The sequence below is a fragment of the Coregonus clupeaformis genome, unplaced genomic scaffold, assembly GCF_020615455.1.
Source record: "Coregonus clupeaformis isolate EN_2021a unplaced genomic scaffold, ASM2061545v1 scaf1427, whole genome shotgun sequence".
Lineage (NCBI taxonomy): Eukaryota > Metazoa > Chordata > Actinopteri > Salmoniformes > Salmonidae > Coregonus > Coregonus clupeaformis.
In genome coordinates this window covers 68,622-92,086 of record NW_025534881.1, presented here as the reverse complement: position 1 = coordinate 92,086, position 23,465 = coordinate 68,622, and the positions used below count along the sequence as shown (strand labels likewise).

Sequence of the window (23,465 nt, the reverse complement as noted above, 5' to 3'; positions counted from 1 at the left end):
AGAGACGTTAGATAAGGACCTGAGAGGAGAGAGAGCGTTAGATATAGGACCTGAGAGGAGAGAGACGTTAGATATAGGACCTGAGAGGAGAGAGACGTTAGATATAGGACCTGAGAGGAGAGAGACGTTAGATATAGGAACCTGAGAGAGAGACGTTAGATGTAGGACCGAGGGAAAGAGAGACGTTAGATAAGACCTGAGGGAGGAGAGGAGTTAGATATAGAATTCCGGGAGAGGAGAGAGACGTTAAAGATACCTGAGAGGAGAGACGTTGGGATATAGGACCTGAGAGAGAGACGTTTGGCCCGAGAGGCAACATTGGACCTGAGAGGAGAGAGACGTTGAAGAATCAGAGGAGAGAGACGCAGATGATAGGACCTGAGAGGAGAGAGACGTTAGAGACAGGACCCAAGGAGAGAGACGTTAGATATAGGACCTGAAGGGAGGAGAGAGACGCAGATATAGGACCTGAAGAGGAGAGAGACGTTAGATATAGGACCTGAGAGGAGAGAGACGTTAGATATAGGACCTGAGAGGAGAGAGACGTTAGATATAGGACCTGAGAGGAGAGTTAGACCTGAAGGACCAGAATATGGACCTGAGAGGAGAGAGACGCTAGATATAGGACCTGAGAGAGACGTTAGATATAGGACCTGAGAGGAGAGAGACGCGCTAGATATAGACCTGAAGAAGAGGACTTAGATATAGGACCTGAGAGGAAGCAGATAAGCCTGAGGAGAGACGTTAGATATAGACCTGAGAGGAGAGAGACGTTAGATATAGGACCTGAGAGAGAGAGACGTTAGATATAGGACCTGAGAGGAGAGAGACGCGATATAGGACCTTGAGAGGAGAGACGTTAGATATAGGACCCTGAGAGGAGAGAGAGCGTTAGATATAGGACCTGAGAGGAGAGAGACGTTAGATATAGACCTGGGAGAGGAGAGACGTTAGATATAGGACCTGAGAGGAGAGAGACGCAGATATATAGGACCTGAGAGGAGAGAGACGTTAGATATAGGACCTGAGAGGAGAGAGACGTTAGATATAGGACCTGAGGAGAGAGAGCATTAGATATGGACCTGAAGAGAGAGACGTTAGATATAGGACCTGAGAGGAGAGAGACGTTAGATATAGAACCTGAGAGGAGAGAGACGTTAGATATAGGACCTGAGAGGAGAGAGACGTTAGATATAGGACCTGAGAGGAGAGAGACGTTAGATATAGGACCTGAGAGGAGAGAGACGTTAGATATAGGACCTGAGAGGAGAAGAGCGTTAGATATAGGACCTGAGAGAGAGAGACATTAGATATAGGACCTGAGAGAAGAGAGACGTTGAAATAGGACCTGAGAGAGAGAGCTTAGAATATAGGACCTGAGAGAGAAGATTAGTTGACCTGAAGAACGTTAATCAACCTAAAAGAAAAGCATTAAATATAAACCAAAAGAGAAAGCATTAAATATAGAACCCTAAAGAAGAAAGCATTAATTGCCTAAAAGCTGAAAAAAACGTGATATGCCTAAAAGATTAAAATATGAACCTAAAAAAGCATTAAATATAGAACCTAAGAAAAGCTTAATACTAAAAGGCGTTGAAATATAGAACCTGAAAAAAGCATTAATATAGAACCGCATTAAATTACCTAGAAGAAGAAAGCTTAATTAGGCCTAGAAGAAAAATTGAAATATCCCTAAGAGAGGCATTATATACCCGAAGAAGAGAAGCATTAGATCTGACCTGAAAAGATAGATATGAACCTGAGAAAAGCATTAGATATGAGACCTGAAGGAAAGCATTAGATATAGGCCAGAAGAGAGACATTAAATAGGACCTGAAGAAAAGCTTATATGCTGGCATTGATATGGCCCTAAGAAGCATTAATATACCCTGAGAGAAGCATTAATATCCTAAGAACATTAAATATACCGAAGAAAGTTGATTGGACCTAGGAAGAAAAGCTTAAATTCGAACCAGAAGAGAAAAGCGTTATTAGGACCTGAGAGAGGCATTGAAAATTGAACCCAGAAAAAAGCGTTGAAATATAGAGCCTCGAAGAGAAAAGCATTAATATAGGACCTGAAGAAAAAAGCATTAAACTATACAAGAAGAAAAGCGTTGAATATAGAACCTGAAGAGAAAGCATTAAATTAGAACCTGGAAAAGCATTGAATTGCCTGAAGACGTTAAATATAGAACCTAAGAAGAAAGCATTAAATATAGGACCTGAAGAGAAAGACATTATTTAGGACCTGAGAGAAGAGAAAGCTTAGATATAGGACCTGAGAAGAGAAAGCATTAAATTCGACCTAGAAGAGGCATTAGACTCAACCTGAAATTAATTGAACCTGAAGAGAAGGCATTAGATATAGGACCTGAGAAGAGAAAGCATTAAATTAGAACCTGAGAGAAAAGATTAGATATGACCTAGGAAAGCATTAGATATCCTGAAAGAGAAAGCATTAGAATCTCGAGACCTAAGAAGAAAGCATTAGATATAACACTGAAGAAAATTGTCCTGAAGAAAAAGCATTAATATCCTAAGAAGAAAAGCATTAAATATAAACCTGAAAGAAAGTTATATAGACCCTGAAAAAAACTTGATATAGAACCTGAGAGCATTATATAGGACCTGAAAAAAGCTTAGAATAGACCTGAGAGGAGAAACGTTAAATTAGACCAAGAGAGAGATTAGATATAGAACCTAAGAGGAAAAGCGTTAAATATGAACCTGAAGAAGAAACATTATTAACCCTGAAGAAGAAAGCTTAAAATATCGACCTAAGAAGAAAGCATTAAATATGGCCCGAAAAAAAAGCATTAATTCGAACCTAAGAAGAAACGCTTAATATAGCCCTAGAAAGCTTAAATATAGAACCTGAAAGAAGAAAATTATATAGGACCTGAAGAAAAACATTAAATATAAACCCTGAAGAAGAACGCATTAAATATAGGACTGAGGAAAAGCATTAAATATAAACCTGAAGACTTATATAGAACCTGAGAAAAGCATTAAATTGACCTGGAAGCGTTAGATATAGGACCTGAAGAGAGAAAGCTTAGATATAGGACCTGAGAGGAGAGAGACGTTAGATATAGGACCTGAGAGAGAGAGAGACGTTAGATATAGGACCTGAGAGGAGAGAGACGTTAGATATAGGACCTGAAGAGAGAGAGACGTTAGATATAGGACCTGAGAGGAGAGAGACGTTAGATATAGGACCTGAGAGGAGAGAGACGTTAGATATAGGACCTGAGAGGAGAGAGACGTTAGATATAGGACCTGAGAGGAGAGAGACGTTAGATATAGGACCTGAGAGGAGAGAGCGTTAGATATAGGACCTGAGAGGAGAGAGGCGTTAGATATAGGACCTGAGAGGAGAGAGACGTTAGATATAGGACCTGAGAGGAGAGAGACGTTAGATATAGGACCTGAGAGGAGAGAGACGTTAGATATAGGACCTGAGAGAGAGAGAGCGTTAGATATAGGACCTGAGAGGAGAGAGACGTTAGATATAGGACCTGAGAGGAGAGAGACGTTAGATATAGGACCTGAGAGGAGAGAGACGTTAGATATAGGACCTGAGAGGAGAGAGACGTTAGATATAGGACCTGAGAGGAGAGAGACGTTAGATATAGGACCTGAGAGGAGAGAGACGTTAGATATAGGACCTGAGAGGAGAGAGACGTTAGATATAGGACCTGAGAGGAGAGAGACGTTAGATATAGGACCTGAGAGGAGAGAGACGTTAGATATAGGACCTGAGAGGAGAGAGACGTTAGATATAGGACCTGAGAGGAGAGAGACGTTAGATATAGGACCTGAGAGGAGAGAGACGTTAGATATAGGACCTGAGAGGAGAGAGACGTTAGATATAGGACCTGAGAGGAGAGAGACGTTAGATATAGGACCTGAGAGGAGAGAGACGTTAGATATAGGACCTGAGAGGAGAGAGACGTTAGATATAGGACCTGAGAGAAAACGTTAGATAGGACCTGAGAGGAGAGCGTTAGATATAGGACCTGAGAGGAGAGAGACGTTAGATATAGGACCTGAGAGGAGAGACGTTAGATATAGGACCTGAGAAGGAGACGTTAGATATAGGACCTGAGAGAGAGAGACGTTAGATATAGGACCTGAGAGGAGAGAGACGTTAGATATAGGACCTGAGAGAGGCGTTAGATATAGGACCTGAGAGGAGAGAGACGTTAGATATAGGACCTGAGAGGAGAGAGACGTTAGATATAGGACCTGAGAGGAGAGAGACGTTAGATATAGGACCTGAGAGGAGAGAGCGTTAGATATAGGACCTGAGAGGAGAGAGACGTTAGATATAGGACCTGAGAGGAGAGAGACGTTAGATATAGGACCTGAGAGGAGAGAGACGTTAGATATAGGACCTGAGAGGAGAGAGACGTTAGATATAGGACCTGAGAGGAGAGAGACGTTAGATATAGGACCTGAGAGAAGAGAGAGACGTTAGATATAGGACCTGAGAGGAGAGAGACGTTAGATATAGGACCTGAGAGAAGAGACGTTAGATATAGGACCTGAGAGGAGAGAGACGTTAGATATAGGACCTGAGAGGAGAGAGACGTTAGATATAGGACCTGAGAGGAGAGAGACGTTAGATATAGGACCTGAGAGGAGAGAGACGTTAGATATAGGACCTGAGAGGAGAGAGACGTTAGATATAGGACCTGAGAGGAGAGAGACGTTAGATATAGGACCTGAGAGGAGAGAGACGTTAGATATAGGACCTGAGAGGAGAGAGACGTTAGATATAGGACCTGAGAGGAGAGAGACGTTAGATATAGGACCTGAGAGGAGAGAGACGTTAGATATAGGACCTGAGAGGAGAGAGACGTTAGATATAGGACCTGAGAGGAGAGAGAGACGTTAGATATAGGACCTGAGAGGAGAGAGACGTTAGATATAGGACCTGAGAGGAGAGAGACGTTAGATATAGGACCTGAGAGGAGAGAGACGTTAGATATAGGACCTGAGAGGAGAGAGACGTTAGATATAGGACCTGAGAGGAGAGAGACGTTAGATATAGGACCTGAGAGGAGAGAGACGTTAGATATAGGACCTGAGAGGAGAGAGACGTTAGATATAGGACCTGAGAGGAGAGAGACGTTAGATATAGGACCTGAGAGGAGAGAGAGAGCGTTAGATATAGGACCTGAGAGGAGAGAGGACGTTAGATATAGGACCTGAGAAGAGAAAGCGTTAGATATAGGACCTGAGAGGAGAAGAGACGTTAGATATAGGACCTGAGAGGAGAGAGACGTTAGATATAGGACCTGAGAGGAGAGAGACGTTAGATATAGGACCTGAGAGAGACGTTAGATATAGGACCTGAGAGGAGAGAGACGTTAGATATAGGACCTGAGAGGAGAGAGACGTTAGATATAGGACCTGAGAGGAGAGAGAGCGTTAGATATAGGACCTGAGAGGAGAGAGACGTTAGATATAGGACCTGAGAGGAGAGAGACGTTAGATATAGGACCTGAGAGGAGAGAGACGTTAGATATAGGACCTGAGAGGAGAGAGACGTTAGATATAGAACCTGAGAGGAGAGAGACGTTAGATATAGGACCTGAGAGGAGAGAGACGTTAGATATAGGACCTGAGAGGAGAGAGCGTTAGATAAGGACCTGAGAGGAGAGAGCGTTAGATATAGGACCTGAGAGGAGAGAGACGTTAGATATAGAACCTGAAGAGAGAGCGTTAGATATAGGACCTGAGAGGAGAGAGACGTTAGATATAGGACCTGAGAGGAGAGAGACGTTAGATATAGGACCTGAGAGGAGAGAGAACGTTAGATATAGGACCTGAGAGGAGAGAGACGTTAGATATAGGACCTAGAGGGGAGAGAGACGTTAGATATAGGACCTGAGAGAGACGTTAGATATAGGACCTGAGAGAGACGTTAGATATAGAACCTGAGAGGGACGTTAGATATAGGACCTGAGAGGAGAGAGACGTTAGATATAGGACCTGAGAGGAGAGAGACGTTAGATATAGGACCTGAGAGGAGAGAGACGTTAGATATAGGACCTGAGAGGAGAGAGACGTTAGATATAGGACCTGAGAGGAGAGAGACGTTAGATATAGGACCTGAGAGGAGAGAGACGTTAGATATAGGACCTGAGAGGAGAGAGACGTTAGATATAGGACCTGAGAGGAGAGAGACGTTAGATATAGGACCTGAGAGGAGAGAGACGTTAGATATAGGACCTGAGAGGAGAGAGACGTTAGATATAGGACCTGAGAGGAGAGAGACGTTAGATATAGGACCTGAGAGGAGAGAGACGTTAGATATAGGACCTGAGAGGAGAGAGACGTTAGATATAGGACCTGAGAGGAGAGAGACGTTAGATATAGGACCTGAGAGGAGAGAGACGTTAGATATAGGACCTGAGAGGAGAGAGACGTTAGATATAGGACCTGAGAGGAGAGACGTTAGATATAGGACCTGAGAGAAGAGAGACGTTAGATATAGGACCTGAGAGGAGAGAGACGTTAGATATAGGACCTGAGAGGAGAGAGACGTTAGATATAGGACCTGAGAGAGAGACGTTAGATATAGAACCTGAGAGGAGAGAGACGTTAGATATAGGACCTGAGAGGAGAGAGACGTTAGATATAGGACCTGAGAGGGACGTTAGATATAGGACCTGAGAGGAGAGAGACGTTAGATATAGGACCTGAGAGGAGAGAGACGTTAGATATAGGACCTGAGAGGAGAGAGACGTTAGATATAGGACCTGAGAGGAGAGAGACGTTAGATATAGGACCTGAGAGGAGAGAGACGTTAGATATAGGACCTGAGAGGAGAGAGACGTTAGATATAGGACCTGAGAGGAGAGAGACGTTAGATATAGGACCTGAGAGGAGAGAGACGTTAGATATAGGACCTGAGAGGAGAGAGACGTTAGATATAGGACCTGAGAGGAGAGAGACGTTAGATATAGGACCTGAGAGGAGAGAGACGTTAGATATAGGACCTGAGAGGAGAGAGACGTTAGATATAGGACCTGAGAGGAGAGAGACGTTAGATATAGGACCTGAGAGGAGAGAGAACGTTAGATATAGGACCTGAGAGGAGAGAGACGTTAGATATAGGACCTGAGAGGAGAGAGACGTTAGATATAGGACCTGAGAGGAGAGAGACGTTAGATCAATCAATCAAATTACTCAGCAAACCCTTCCGAGTGTGTGTGTGTGTGTGTGTGTGTGTGTGTGTGTGTGTGTGTGTGTGTGTGTGTGTGTGTGTGTGTGTGTGTGTGTGTGTGTGTGTGTGTGTGTGTGTGTGTGTGTGTGTGTGTGTGTGTGTGTGTGTGTGTGTGTGTGTGTGTGTGTGTGTGCGTGCGTGCGTGTGCGTGTTTCTCTCCACCTAGGTGTGTGTGGCTGTGTGTCAAATCAAAGCACATTTTATTTGTCACATGCTTCGTAGACAACAGTGAAGTGCTTCCTGACGGGTCCTTTTCCAACAACGCAGAGAGAACAATAGAAAACCAATAACAGGAGGAATAAATCCCCAATGAGGAACGATAACTTGGCTGTATACACGTGGTACCAGTACTGAGTCCATGATAACTTGGCTGCATACACGTGGTACCAGTACTGAGTCCATGATAACTTGGCTGTATACACGTGGTACCAGTACTGAGTCCATGATAACTTGGCTGCATACACGTGGTACCAGTACTGAGTCCATGATAACTTGGCTGTATACAGCGTGGTACCAGTACTGAGTCCATGATAACTTGGCTGTATACACGTGGTACCAGTACTGAGTCCATGATAACTTGGCTGTATACACGTGGTACCAGTACTGAGTCCATGATAACTTGGCTGTATACACGTGGTACCAGTACTGAGTCCATGATAACTTGGCTGTATACACGTGGTACCAGTACTGAGTCCATGTGCAGGGGTACGAGGTCACTGAGGTAGATATGTACAGTGGCTTGCGAAAGTATTCACCCCCCTTGGCATTTTTCCTATTCTGTTGCCTTACAACCTGGAATTAAAATTGATTTTTTGGCGGTTTGTATCATTTGATTTACACAACATGCCTACCACTTTGAAGATAACAAATATTTTTTATTTGCGAAACAAACAAGAAATAAGACAGAAAAACAGAAAACTTGAGCGTGCATAACTATTCACCCCCCCCAAAGTCAATACTTTGTAGAGCCACCTTTTGCAGCAATTACAGCTGCAAGTCTCTTGGGGTATGTCTCTATAAGCTTGGCACATCTAGCCACTGGGATTTTTGCCCATTCTTCAAGGCAAAACTGCTCCAGCTCCTTCAAGTTGGATGGGTTCCGCTGGTGTACAGCAATCTTTAAGTCATACCACAGATTCTCAATTGGATTGAGGTCTGGGCTTTGACTAGGCCATTCCAAGACATTTAAATATTTCCCCTTAAACCCGTGTCTTAGGGTCATTGTCCTGCTGGAAGGTGAACCTCCGTCCCAGTCTCTAATCTCTGGAAGACAAACAGGTTTCCCCTCAACAATTTCCCTGTATTTAGCACCATCCATCATTCCTTCAATTCTGACCAGTTTCCCAGTCCCTGCCGATGAAAAACATCCCCACAGCATGATGCTACCACCACCATGCTTCACTGTGGGGATGGTGTTCTTGGGGTGATGAGAGGTGTTTGGTTTGCGCCAGACATAGCGTTTTACTTGGATGGCCAAAAAGCTCAATTTTAGTCTCATCTGACCAGAGTACCTTCTTCCATATGTTTGGGGAGTCTCCCACATGCCTTTTAAGCAATTGCTTTTTTCTGGCCACTCCTCTGAAAGCCCAGTTCTGTGGAGTGTACGGCTTAAAGTGGTCCTATGGACAGATACTCCAATCTCCGCTGTGGAGCTTTGCAGCCCCTTCAGGGTTATCTTTGGTCTCTTTGTTGCCTCTCTGATTCATGCCCTCCTTGCCTGGTCCTTGAGTTTTGGTGGGCGGCCCTCTCTTGGCAGGTTTGTTGTGGTGCCATATTCTTTCCATTTTTTTATAATGGATTTAATGGTGCTCCGTGGGATGTTCAAAGTTTCGGATATTTTTTTATAACCCAACCCTGATCTGTACTTCTCCACAACTTTGTCCCTGACCTGTTTGGAGAGCTCCTTGGTCTTCATGGTGCCGCTTGCTTGGTGGTGCCCCTTGCTTAGTGGTGTTGCAGACTCTGGGGCCTTTCAGAACAGGTGTATATATACTGAGATCATGTGACACTTAGATTGCACACAGGTGGACTTAATTTAACTAATTATGTGACTTCTGAAGGTAATTGGTTGCACCAGATCTTATTTAGCGGCTTCATAGCAAAGGGGGTAAATACATATGCACGCACCACTTTAAACTAAAAACATGTTTTCACTTTGTCATTATGGGGTATTGGGTCATTATGGGGTATTGGGTCATTATGGGGTATTGGGTCATTATGGGGTATTTTGTCATTATGGGGTATTGGGTCATTATGGGGTATTGGGTCATTATGGGGTATTGGGTCATTATGGGGTATTGTGTGCAGATTGATGAGGATTTTTATTTATTTAATCAATTTTAGAATAAGGCTGTAACGTAGCAAAAATGTGGAAAAAGGGTATGAATACTTTCCGAATGCACTGCAAGTACGGTCACTGTGGGGACGACGTTGCCAATGCACTTGTGTGTGTCCTTCTCTCTACCTACCTGTCGAGGCAGATGTCTGTGTCTGTGTCTGTGTGTGTGTGTGTCTGTGTCTGTGTCTGTGTCTGTGTCTGTGTCTGTGTCTGTGTCTGTGTCTGTGTCTGTGTCTGTGTGTGTGTGTGTGTGTGTGTGTGTGTGTGTGTGTGTGTGTGCGTGTGCGTGTGCGTGTGCGTGTGCGTGTGCGTGTGCGCGTGCGCATGTGTGTGTGTGTGTGTGTCTCTCCACCTACTTGTTGAGGCGGATGGCGTACTCCTTCAGAGCGAAGACGTTGTCAGCGAACACCATGATCTTGTCGTTCCGTCTCTCGTGGAACTTGATGAGGAACTGACAGGCTCTGAACTTGTTGGGGTTCATGGTGTAGAGCAGGATACGTCTCTTAGTCTTGATCGCCACGTACTCCCGGTAGAACTCTGGAGACATCGGACACCACACCTAGCAGACGGGAGAAAAAACACACATTCTGAGATGATCCTCCACACTTCTATGCAAGTAGCCGTGTCTGAACCAAAGCGGCCCACAGGGCAGGAGTCTTATCTCCTGTTTCAGTAGCGGGAGGCAGCTTGATGTACAAAAAAACACCCAGGACGATAGACTATCAGGGGCCTAAACCTCAATGCTTCTCCTTATTTCTCAGTACTCACCAGAGCTATACATTTATATCCCCATTCAATTCTGTTATGAGTCCAACACGGGTTTGTGGTCCACTGCCCATGAGCAGGTTGAGACCCCACCCGGCATTCTGCTTACACTACCTAACGGACCACGTAGACATATGGAGGTGGGTCAGGGAGGTTCTGTGGAATGGTAATGCTAGATCTTCAAATGGCATTCGACACAGTAGATCAGGCTAACGGACCACGTAGACATAAGAGGTGGGTCAGGGAGGTTCTGTGGAATGGTAATGCTAGATCTTCAAATGGCATTCGACACAGTAGATCAGGCTAACGGACCACGTAGACATAAGAGGTGGGTCAGGGAGGTTCTGTGGAATGGTAATGCTAGATCTTCAAATGGCATTCGACACAGTAGATCAGGCTAACGGACCACGTAGACATAAGAGGTGGGTCAGGGAGGTTCTGTGGAATGGTAATGCTAGATCTTCAAATGGCATTCGACACAGTAGATCAGGCTAACGGACCACATAGACATAAGAGGTGGGTCAGGGAGGTTCTGTGGAATGGTAATGCTAGATCTTCAAATGGCATTCGACACAGTAGATCAGGCTAACGGACCACGTAGACATAAGAGGTGGGTCAGGGAGGTTCTGTGGAATGGTAATGCTAGATCTTCAAATGGCATTCGACACAGTAGATCAGGCTAACGGACCACGTAGACATAAGAGGTGGGTCAGGGAGGTTCTGTGGAATGGTAATGCTAGATCTTCAAATGGCATTCGACACAGTAGATCAGGCTAACGGACCACGTAGACATAAGAGGTGGGTCAGGGAGGTTCTGTGGAATGGTAATGCTAGATCTTCAAATGGCATTCGACACAGTAGATCAGGACATCCTACTGTTTAAAAACGACGACGAGCCCTGTTCATCCTACTGTTGAAACTACGAGCCCTGTTCATCCTACTGTTTAAACGACGAGCCCTGTTCATCCTACTGTTTAAAAACAACGACGAGCCCTGTTCATCCTACTGTTTAAAAAAGACGACGAGCCCTGTTCATCCTACTGTTTAAAAACAACGACAAGCCCTGTTCATCCTACTGTTTAAACTACGAGCCCTGTTCATCCTACTGTTGAAACTACGAGCCCTGTTCATCCTACTGTTGAAACTACGAGCCCTGTTCATCCTACTGTTGAAACTACGAGCCCTGTTCATCCTACTGTTGAAACTACGAGCCCTGTTCATCCTACTGTTGAAACTACGAGCCCTGTTCATCCTACTGTTTAAACTACAAGCCCTGTTCATCCTACTGTTGAAACTACGAGCCCTGTTCATCCTACTGTTGAAACTACGAACCCTGTTCATCCTACTGTTGAAACTACGAGCCCTGTTCATCCTACTGTTGAAACTACGAGCCCTGTTCATCCTACTGTTGAAACTACGAGCCCTGTTCATCCCACTGTTGAAACTACGAGCCCTGTTCATCCTACTGTTGAAACTACGAGCCCTGTTCATCCTACTGTTGAAACTACGAGCCCTGTTCATCCTACTGTTGAAACTATGAGCCCTGTTCATCCTACTGTTGAAACTACGAGCCCTGTTCATCCTACTGTTGAAACTACGAGCCCTGTTCATCCTACTGTTTAAACTACGAGCCCTGTTCATCCTACTGTTGAAACTACGAGCCCTGTTCATCCTACTGTTGAAACTACGAGCCCTGTTCATCCTACTGTTGAAACTACGAGCCCTGTTCATCCTACTGTTGAAACTACGAGCCCTGTTCATCCTACTGTTGAAACTACGAGCCCTGTTCATCCTACTGTTTAAACTACGAGCCCCGTTCATCCTACTGTTTAAACTAAGAGCCATGTTCATCCTACTGTTTAAACTACGAGCCCCGTTCATCCTACTGTTTAAAAACAACTACGAGCCCTGTTCATCCTACTGTTTAAAAACTACGAGCCCTGTTCATCCTACTGTTTAAACTACGAGCCCCGTTCATCCTACTGTTTAAAAAAACGACGAGCCCTGTTCGTCCTACTGTTTAAAAAAAACGACGAGCCCTGTTCATCCTACTGTTTAAAAAAAACTACGAGCCCTGTTCATCCTACTGTTTAAACTACGAGCCCCGTTCATCCTACTGTTTAAAAAAAACGACGAGCCCTGTTCGTCCTACTGTTTAAAAAAAACGACGAGCCCTGTTCATCCTACTGTTTAAAAAAAACTATGAGCCCTGTTCATCCTACTGTTTAAAAAACTACGAGCCCTGTTCATCCTACTGTTTAGAAAACGACGAACCCTGTTCATCCTACTGTTGAAACTACGAGCCCTGTTCATCCTACTGTTGAAACTACGAGCCCCGTTCATCCTACTGTTGAAACTACGAGCCCTGTTCATCCTACTGTTTAAAGTACGAGCCCTGTTCATCAAACTGTTTAAACTACGAGCCCCGTTCATCCTACTGTTGAAACTACGAGCCCTGTTCATCCTACTGTTGAAACTATTAGCCCTGTTCATCCTACTGTTGAAACTACGAGCCCTGTTCATCCTACTGTTTAAAAAAAACGTCGAGCCCTGTTCATCCTACTGTTTAAACTACGAGCCCCGTTCATCCTACTGTTGAAACTACGAGCCCTGTTCATCCTACTGTTGAAACTACGAGCCCTGTTCATCCTACTGTTGAAACTACGAGCCCTGTTCATCCTACTGTTGAAACCACGAGCCCTGTTAATCCTACTGTTGAAACTACGAGCCCTGTTCATCCTACTGTTGAAACTACGAGCCCTGTTCATCCTACTGTTGAAACCACGAGCCCTGTTCATCCTACTGTTGAAACTACTAGCCCTGTTCATCCTACTGTTGAAACCACGAGCCCTGTTAATCCTACTGTTGAAACTACGAGCCCTGTTCATCCTACTGTTTAAAAAAACGACGAGCCCTGTTCATCCTACTGTTGAAACTACGAGCCCTGTTCATCCTACTGTTTAAACTACGAGCCCTGTTCATCCTACTGTTGAAACTACGAGCCCTGTTCATCCTACTGTTGAAACTACGAGCCCTGTTCATCCTACTGTTGAAACCACGAGCCCTGTTCATCCTACTGTTGAAACTACTAGCCCTGTTCATCCTACTGTTGAAACCACGAGCCCTGTTAATCCTACTGTTGAAACTACGAGCCCTGTTCATCCTACTGTTGAAACTACGAGCCCTGTTCATCCTACTGTTGAAACTACGAGCCCTGTTCATCCTACTGTTGAAACCACGAGCCCTGTTCATCCTACTGTTGAAACTACTAGCCCTGTTCATCCTACTGTTGAAACCACGAGCCCCTGTTCATCCTACTGTTGAAACCACGAGCCCTGTTCATCCTACTGTTGAAACTACGAGCCCCGTTCATCCTACTGTTGAAACTACGAGCCCTGTTCATCCTACTGTTTAAACTACGAGTCCTGTTCATCCTACTGTTGAAACTACGAGCCCTGTTCATCCTACTGTTGAAACTACGAGCCCTGTTCATCCTACTGTTGAAACTACAAGCCCCGTTCATCCTACTGTTGAAACTACGAGCCCTGTTCATCCTACTGTTGAAACTACGAGCCCTGTTCATCCTACTGTTGAAACTACGAGCCCTGTTCATCCTACTGTTGAAACTACGAGCCCTGTTCATCCTACTGTTGAAACTACGAGCCCCGTTCATCCTACTGTTGAAACTACGAGCCCCGTTCATCCTACTGTTGAAACTATCAACTCTGTTTATCCTACTGTTCTCATGCTCCCATATGTGTTGTAATTGTATCATTCATTCCTGATGATGTACTTTTTTTGCAAGGGAACTCTGCTTGGTCTCAATGGGTCAGTAAAGAGCCATTGGTCTCAATGAGACTTCCCTGCATCAGTAAAGAGCCATTGGTCTCAATGAGACTTCCCTGCATCAGTAAAGAGCCATTGGTCTCAATGAGACTTCCCTGCATCAGTAAAGAGCCATTGGTCTCAATGGGTCAGTAAAGAGCCATTGGTCTCAATGAGACTTCCCTGCATCAGTAAAGAGCCATTGGTCTCAATGGGACTTCCCTGCATCAGTAAAGAGCCATTGGTCTCAATGAGACTTCCCTGCATTAGTAAAAGAGCCATTGGTCTCAATGAGACTTCCCTGCATCAGTAAAGAGCCATTGGTCTCAATGAGACTTCCCTGCATCAGTAAAGAGCCATTGGTCTCAATGAGACTTCCCTGCATCAGTAAAGAGCCACTTTTTTTACCAGAAGATTATCATAATCCCTTGTAGCTCAGTTGGTAGAGCATGGCGCTTGCAACGCCAAGGTTGTGGGTTCCTTTCCCACGGGGGGCAGTATGAAAATGTATGCACTCACTAACTGTAAGTCGCTCTGGATAAGAGCGTCTGCTAAATGACTAAAATTTAAAATTTAATAATCCATTGGATAATTTGTCAATTTTCTAATATTTTGTATCTATATATCTGTCCATTATATAAATGGTATAATTGCGCGATATGATCGTATTTTAAAAACCCGCTCCCCCCATCGCCTTAAGATTAATGGTTTTGACCACTAAAGATTTGATTTACTACACCCCCACCCCACACAGCTTTGATTGGTGTAACGTTAGCTAGAAACCACAAGTGTCTTTCCAGATAATGAAAAGGCACCCGGCCAAACCATCCCCTAACCCCGGACGACGCTGGGCCAAATTGTGCACCGCCTCATTGGTCTGCCGGTCGCGGCCGGCTGTGACACAGCCTGGGAACGGGTCTGTAGTGACGCCTTTAGCACTGCGATGCAGTGCCTTAGACCGCTGCGCCACTCGGGAGACCCTTTCTAACTGTTTCTGTGGCGGATTCATGGCCGCAATTTATGGAAGATGCCAAAACTCCGGAGATAACAATAGATGGTGAAGTCAAAGAACGACCAGTGGTTTCCATCTGTGGTGACGTCATAGATCGACCAGTGGTTTCCATCTGTGGTGACGTCAAAGAACGACCAGTGGTTTCCATCTGTGGTGAAGTCAAAGATAGGCCAGTGGTTTCCATCTGTGGTGAAGTCAAAGATGGGCCAGTGGTTTCCATCTGTGGTGAAGTCAAAGATAGGCCAGTGGTTTCCATCTGTGGTGACGTCAAAGATAGGCCAGTGGTTTCCATCTGTGGTGAAGTCAAAGATAGGCCAGTGGTTTCCATCTGTGGTGACGTCAAAGATCGACCAGTGGTTTCCATCTGTGGTGACGTCAAAGATAGGCCAGTGGTTTCCATCTGTGGTGACGTCAAAGATAGGCCAGTGGTTTCCATCTGTGGTGACGTCAAAGATAGGCCAGTGGTTTCCATCTGTGGTGACGTCAAAGATCGGCCAGTGGTTTCCATCTGTGGTGACGTCAAAGATAGGCCAGTGGTTTCCATCTGTGGTGTAGTCAAAGATAGGCCAGTGGTTTCCATCTGTGGTGACGTCAAAGATAGGCCAGTGGTTTCCATCTGTGGTGACGTCAAAGATAGGCCAGTGGTTTCCATCTGTGGTGACGTCAAAGATAGGCCAGTGGTTTCCATCTGTGGTGACGTCAAAGATAGGCCAGTGGTTTCCATCTGTGGTGACGTCAAAGATAGGCCAGTGGTTTCCATCTGTGGTGACATCAAAGATAGGCCAGTGGTTTCCATCTCTGGTGTAGTCAAAGATAGGCCAGTGGTTTCCATCTGTGGTGAAGTCAAAGATAGGCCAGTGGTTTCCATCTGTGGTGACGTCAAAGATAGGCCAGTGGTTTCCATCTGTGGTGACGTCAAAGATAGGCCAGTGGTTTCCATCTGTGGTGAGGTCAAAGATAGGCCAGTGGTTTCCATCTGTGGTGAAGTCAAAGATAGGCCAGTGGTTTCCATCTGTGGTGAAGTCAAAGATAGGCCAGTGGTTTCCATCTGTGGTGACGTCAAAGATAGGCCAGTGGTTTCCATCTGTGGTGACGTCAAAGATCGACCAGTGGTTTCCATCTGTGGTGAAGTCAAAGATAGGCCAGTGGTTTCCATCTGTGGTGAAGTCAAAGATAGGCCAGTGGTTTCCATCTGTGGTGAAGTCAAAGATAGGCCAGTGGTTTCCATCTGTGGTGTAGTCAAAGATAGGCCAGTGGTTTCCATCTGTGGTAAAGTCAAAGATAGGCCAGTGGTTTCCATCTGTGGTGACGTCAAAGATAGGCCAGTGGTTTCCATCTGTGGTGACGTCAAAGATAGGCCAGTGGTTTCCATCTGTGGTGACGTCAAAGATAGGCCAGTGGTTTCCATCTGTGGTGACGTCAAAGATAGGCCAGTGGTTTCCATCTGTGGTGACGTCAAAGATAGGCCAGTGGTTTCCATCTGTGGTGACGTCAAAGATCGGCCAGTGGTTTCCATCTGTGGTGACGTCAAAGATAGGCCAGTGGTTTCCATCTGTGGTGTAGTCAAAGATAGGCCAGTGGTTTCCATCTGTGGTGACGTCAAAGATAGGCCAGTGGTTTCCATCTGTGGTGACGTCAAAGATAGGCCAGTGGTTTCCATCTGTGGTGACGTCAAAGATAGGCCAGTGGTTTCCATCTGTGGTGACGTCAAAGATAGGCCAGTGGTTTCCATCTGTGGTGACATCAAAGATAGGCCAGTGGTTTCCATCTGTGGTGACATCAAAGATAGGCCAGTGGTTTCCATCTGTGGTGAAGTCAAAGATAGGCCAGTGGTTTCCATCTGTGGTGACGTCAAAGATAGGCCAGTGGTTTCCATCTGTGGTGACGTCAAAGATAGGCCAGTGGTTTCCATCTGTGGTGAAGTCAAAGATAGGCCAGTGGTTTCCATCTGTGGTGAAGTCAAAGATAGACCAGTGGTTTCCATCTGTGGTGACGTCAAAGATAGGCCAGTGGTTTCCATCTGTGGTGACGTCAAAGATAGACCAGTAGTTTCCATCTGTGGTGACGTCAAAGATAGACCAGTGGTTTCCATCTGTGGTGACGTCAAAGATAGGCCAGTGGTTTCCATCTGTGGTGACGTCAAAGATAGGCCAGTGGTTTCCATCTGTGGTGAAGTCAAAGATAGGCCAGTGGTTTCCATCTGTGGTGACGTCAAAGATAGGCCAGTGGTTTCCATCTGTGGTGACGTCAAAGATAGACCAGTAGTTTCCATCTGTGGTGACGTCAAAGATAGACCAGTGGTTTCCATCTGTGGTGACGTCAAAGATAGGCCAGTGGTTTCCATCTGTGGTGACGTCAAAGATAGGCCAGTGGTTTCCATCTGTGGTGATGTCAAAGATAGGCCAGTAGTTTCCATCTGTGGTGACGTCAAAGATAGACCAGTAGTTTCCATCTGTGGTGACGTCAAAGATAGGCCAGTGGTTTCCATCTGTGGTAAAGTTTTCCCTAAATCAATGCTTATGACAAATCCAACTCCAGAACCAGTCATAGAGCCAGCTGGATAATCTGTTGAATACGGTAGAGTTTAACAAAAACAGCAACAACAGGTACAGTTCCTTCAGAAAGTATTCACACCTCTTGACAATTACCTGTAAGGTCCCTCAGTCGAGCAGTGAATTGTGAGGCGTCCTTCCTAACTCAGTTGCCGGAGAGGAAGGAAACCTTCTCAGGGATTTCACTATGAGGCTGATGGTGATTTTAAAACAGTTACAGAGTTAAAATGGCTGTGATAGGAGAAAACTGAGGATGGATCAACAACATTGTAGTTACTCCACAATACTAACCTAAATGACAGAGCGAAAAGAAGAACGCCTGTACAGAATAAAAATATTCAAAAACATGAATCCTGTTTACAATAAATACTAAAGCAATACTGCAAAAAATGTATTTTTTTTGTCCTGAATACAAAGCATTATGTTTGGCACAAATCTAATACAACACATTACTGATTACCACTCTCCATATTTTCAATCACAGTGGTGGCTGCGTTATGTTATGGGTATGCTTGTAATCGTTAAGGACTGGGGAGTTTTTCCAGGTACCTACATTGTCTAGCAGACAAACGACAACTATCGGCTACGCTCACAGGAATGTATTTTGTACAGAGCTGGTAAAAAAAAAAAAAAGCATTCCAGTCCTCTTCCACTTGGAACAAGCTACATAAGGACATTACATTGCAGGAGCTCGTCTCCTTGAACGAGTTCAAAGCTAGGGGCAAAGGGTAAAATCTACGGAGGACAATAAAGTGGGGGGATGTCGATGTTTTGACCCCTAGACGTGTCACACTTCCCCAAAATAATTATCGCCTGCTCAATGTGTAAATGTTTGATTTAAACCGTTTTGTATTTTATGTTTTCATTGTGTCTGGAAGTGTGTGCCGATTTCCTGGCCAGGTCTCTCTTAGGAAATAGGTTTTATTCTCAACGAGACTAACCTGGTAAAATAAAAAAGGTAAACTACTGTTTTACTCCTAGTTCCTCTGATAATACTTATCCCACGCGAATCGCCATCCCTTGTCAACATCCCCAACAAAGACTTCAGATGATCTGTTTGGTCACGGACGATATTGTGCCAAATCCATCAGTTAAACGTCCGGTTCATACAGTTCACGGTCCTTTATTGACCTTTCTTATTATTTTAGAACTGAAAGACAATATTAGGCTCTCCTTAGAACAGTCTCCAGGCTTCCGTCATAACCGTCCATTTTGGAATGAAAATAAATAAATTGCAAGGGTTAATTTTTGGTTAAAAAAAAGTAAATCGCCCTCTGGAAAAAAACCAACATGCTGAGGTAATAATTACATTACCAACGTTTCTATAATAAAACTAGTCCCGTCTCAATAGGGCTTAAGCCAATTGGAAGCTGGGGATGATTAGGGTGGCCATGACGGTACGAGAGCCAGGCTGGGAATTAAGCCAGGACACCGGGGTTAACACCCCTACTCTTACTTGTTTTGGTTAATTAGTTTATTAGGATTCCCATTAGCTACTCCAAATGCAGCAGCTATATTTCCTTGGGGGCAAGATTCCCTGCTGGACATCGATGACTTGAAAGCAGCCGGTTCCTGTGACCTTTTTCTCTAAGCCGATGATTCTACGCTTCCTGTGTCCCACAAGACACGAGGCAGTGATTTGACAACCCCTGAGTGCAGAGCGTCTTCACGTTGGTAAAACCCCTGAGTGCAGAGCGTCTCCACGTTGGTAAAACCCCTGAGTGCAGAGCGTCTCCACGTTGGTAAAACCCCTGAGTGCAGAGCGTCTTCACGTTGGTAAAACCCCCTGAGTGCAGAGCGTCTCCACGTTGGTAAAACCCCTGAGTGCAGAGCGTCTCCACGTTGGTAAAACCCCTGAGTGCAGAGCGTCTCCACGTGGTAAAACCCCTGAGTGCAGAGCGTCTCCACGTTGGTAAAACCCCCTGAGTGCAGAGCGTCGTCACGTTGGTAAAACCCCTGAGTGCAGAGCGTCTTCACGTTGGTAAAACCCCTGAGTGCAGAGCGTCTCCACGTTGGTAAAACCCCTGAGTGCAGAGCGTCTTCACGTTGGTAAAACCCCTGAGTGCAGAGCGTCTCCACGTTGGTAAAACCCCTGAGTGCAGAGCGTCTCCACGTTGGTAAAACCCCCTGAGTGCAGAGCGTCTCCACGTTGGTAAAACCCCTGAGTGCAGAGCGTCTTCACGTTGGTAAAACCCCTGAGTGCAGAGCTTCATCACGTTGGTAAAACCCCTGAGTGCAGAGCGTCTCCACGTTGGTAAAACCCCTGAGTGCAGAGCGTCTCCACGTTGGTAAAACCCCTGAGTGCAGAGCGTCTCCACGTTGGTAAAACCCCTGAGTGCAGAGCGTCTCCACGTTGGTAAAACCCCTGAGTGCAGAGCGTCGTCACGTTGGTAAAACCCCTGAGTGCAGAGCGTCTCCACGTTGGTAAAACCCCTGAGTGCAGAGCGTCTCCACGTTGGTAAAACCCCCTGAGTGCAGAGCGTCTTCACGTTGGTAAAACCCCCTGAGTGCAGAGCGTCTCCACGTTGGTAAAACCCCTGAGTGCAGAGCGTCGTCACGTTGGTAAAACCCCTGAGTGCAGAGCGTCTCCACGTTGGTAAAACCCCTGAGTGCAGAGCGTCGTCACGTTGGTAAAACCCCTGAGTGCAGAGCGTCTCCACGTTGGTAAAACCCCTGAGTGCAGAGCGTCGTCACGTTGGTAAAACCCCTGAGTGCAGAGCGTCTCCACGTTGGTAAAACCCCTGAGTGCAGAGCGTCTCCACGTTGGTAAAACCCCTGAGTGCAGAGCGTCTCCACGTTGGTAAAACCCCCTGAGTGCAGAGCGTCGTCACGTTGGTAAAACCCGAGTGCAGAGCGTCTCCACGTTGGTAAAACCCCCTGAGTGCAGAGCGTCTCCACGTTGGTAAAACCCCTGAGTGCAGAGCGTCGTCACGTTGGTAAAACCCCTGAGTGCAGAGCGTCTCCACGTTGGTAAAACCCCTGAGTGCAGAGCGTCTCCACGTTGGTAAAACCCCTGAGTGCAGAGCGTCTCCACGTTGGTAAAACCCCTGAGTGCAGAGCGTCTACACGTTGGTAAAACCCCTGAGTGCAGAGCGTCTCCACGTTGGTAAAACCCCTGAGTGCAGAGCGTCGTCACGTTGGTAAAACCCCTGAGTGCAGAGCGTCGTCACGTTGGTAAAACCCGAGTGCAGAGCGTCTCCACGTTGGTAAAACCCGAGTGCAGAGCGTCTCCACGTTGGTAAAACCCCTGAGTGCAGAGCGTCTCCACGTTGGTAAAACCCGAGTGCAGAGCGTCTCCACGTTGGTAAAACCCCTGAGTGCAGAGCGTCGTCACGTTGGTAAAACCCCTGAGTGCAGAGCGTCTCCACGTTGGTAAAACCCCTGAGTGCAGAGCGTCTTCACGTTGGTAAAACCCCTGAGTGCAGAGCGTCTTCACGTTGGTAAAACCCCTGAGTGCAGAGCGTCTCCACGTTGGTAAAACCCCTGAGTGCAGAGCGTCTTCACGTTGGTAAAACCCCTGAGTGCAGAGCGTCTCCACGTTGGTAAAACCCCTGAGTGCAGAGCGTCTCCACGTTGGTAAAACCCCCTGAGTGCAGAGCGTCTCCACGTTGGTAAAACCCCTGAGTGCAGAGCGTCTCCACGTTGGTAAAACCCCTGAGTGCAGAGCGTCTCCACGTTGGTAAAACCCCTGAGTGCAGAGCGTCTCCACGTTGGTAAAACCCCTGAGTGCAGAGCGTCGTCACGTTGGTAAAACCCCTGAGTGCAGAGCGTCTCCACGTTGGTAAAACCCCTGAGTGCAGAGCGTCTTCACGTTGGTAAAACCCCCTGAGTGCAGAGCGTCTCACGTTGGTAAAACCCCTGAGTGCAGAGCGTCTCCACGTTGGTAAAACCCCTGAGTGCAGAGCGTCGTCACGTTGGTAAAACCCCTGAGTGCAGAGCGTCTCCACGTTGGTAAAACCCCTGAGTGCAGAGCGTCTTCACGTTGGTAAAACCCCTGAGTGCAGAGCGTCTCCACGTTGGTAAAACCCCTGAGTGCAGAGCGTCTCCACGTTGGTAAAACCCCTGAGTGCAGAGCGTCGTCACGTTGGTAAAACCCCTGAGTGCAGAGCGTCGTCACGTTGGTAAAACCCCTGAGTGCAGAGCGTCTTCACGTTGGTAAAACCCCTGAGTGCAGAGCGTCTCCACGTTGGTAAAACCCCCTGAGTGCAGAGCGTCTCCACGTTGGTAAAACCCCTGAGTGCAGAGCGTCTCCACGTTGGTAAAACCCCCTGAGTGCAGAGCGTCTCCACGTTGGTAAAACCCCTGAGTGCAGAGCGTCTCCACGTTGGTAAAACCCCTGAGTGCAGAGCGTCTCCACGTTGGTAAAACCCCTGAGTGCAGAGCGTCTTCACGTTGGTAAAACCCCCTGAGTGCAGAGCGTCTTCACGTTGGTAAAACCCCTGAGTGCAGAGCGTCTCCACGTTGGTAAAACCCCTGAGTGCAGAGCGTCTCCACGTTGGTAAAACCCCTGAGTGCAGAGCGTCTCCACGTTGGTAAAACCCCTGAGTGCAGAGCGTCTCCACGTTGGTAAAACCCCCTGAGTGCAGAGCGTCTCCACGTTGGTAAAACCCCTGAGTGCAGAGCGTCTCCACGTTGGTAAAACCCCTGAGTGCAGAGCGTCTTCACGTTGGTAAAACCCCTGAGTGCAGAGCGTCTCCACGTTGGTAAAACCCCTGAGTGCAGAGCGTCTCCACGTTGGTAAAACCCCTGAGTGCAGAGCGTCTCCACGTTGGTAAAACCCCTGAGTGCAGAGCGTCTCCACGTTGGTAAAACCCCTGAGTGCAGAGCGTCTCCACGTTGGTAAAACCCCTGAGTGCAGAGCGTCTCCACGTTGGTAAAACCCCTGAGTGCAGAGCGTCTCCACGTTGGTAAAACCCCTGAGTGCAGAGCGTCGTCACGTTGGTAAAACCCCTGAGTGCAGAGCGTCTCCACGTTGGTAAAACCCCTGAGTGCAGAGCGTCTCCACGTTGGTAAAACCCCTGAGTGCAGAGCGTCTCCACGTTGGTAAAACCCCTGAGTGCAGAGCGTCTCCACGTTGGTAAAACCCCTGAGTGCAGAGCGTCTCCACGTTGGTAAAACCCCTGAGTGCAGAGCGTCTTCACGTTGGTAAAACCCCTGAGTGCAGAGCGTCGTCACGTTGGTAAAACCCCTGAGTGCAGAGCGTCTTCACGTTGGTAAAACCCCTGAGTGCAGAGCGTCTCCACGTTGGTAAAACCCCTGAGTGCAGAGCGTCTCCACGTTGGTAAAACCCCTGAGTGCAGAGCGTCTCCACGTTGGTAAAACCCCTGAGTGCAGAGCGTCTTCACGTTGGTAAAACCCCCTGAGTGCAGAGCGTCGTCACGTTGGTAAAACCCCTGAGTGCAGAGCGTCTTCACGTTGGTAAAACCCCTGAGTGCAGAGCGTCTCCACGTTGGTAAAACCCCTGAGTGCAGAGCGTCTCCACGTTGGTAAAACCCCTGAGTGCAGAGCGTCTCCACGTTGGTAAAACCCCTGAGTGCAGAGCGTCGTCACGTTGGTAAAACCCCTGAGTGCAGAGCGTCTCCACGTTGGTAAAACCCCTGAGTGCAGAGTGTCTTCCCGTTGGTAAAACCCCTGAGTGCAGAGCGTCGTCACGTTGGTAAAACCCCTGAGTGCAGAGCGTCTCCGCGTTGGTAAAACCCCTGAGTGCAGAGCGTCTTCACGTTGGTAAAACCC

At 46.7% G+C, this 23,465-nt stretch overlaps 1 protein-coding gene across 1 annotated transcript in view; it reads right to left on the bottom strand.

Moving 5' to 3' along the window:
• LOC123487043 (general transcription and DNA repair factor IIH helicase subunit XPB-like) overlaps positions 1-23,465 on the bottom strand; it is a 91,038-nt gene that overhangs the window by 39,220 nt on the left and 28,353 nt on the right. Inside the window, 1 exon segment of the mRNA XM_045218194.1 lies at positions 9,935-10,137. Within this exon segment, the coding sequence (XP_045074129.1) occupies positions 9,935-10,137 (203 nt within the window).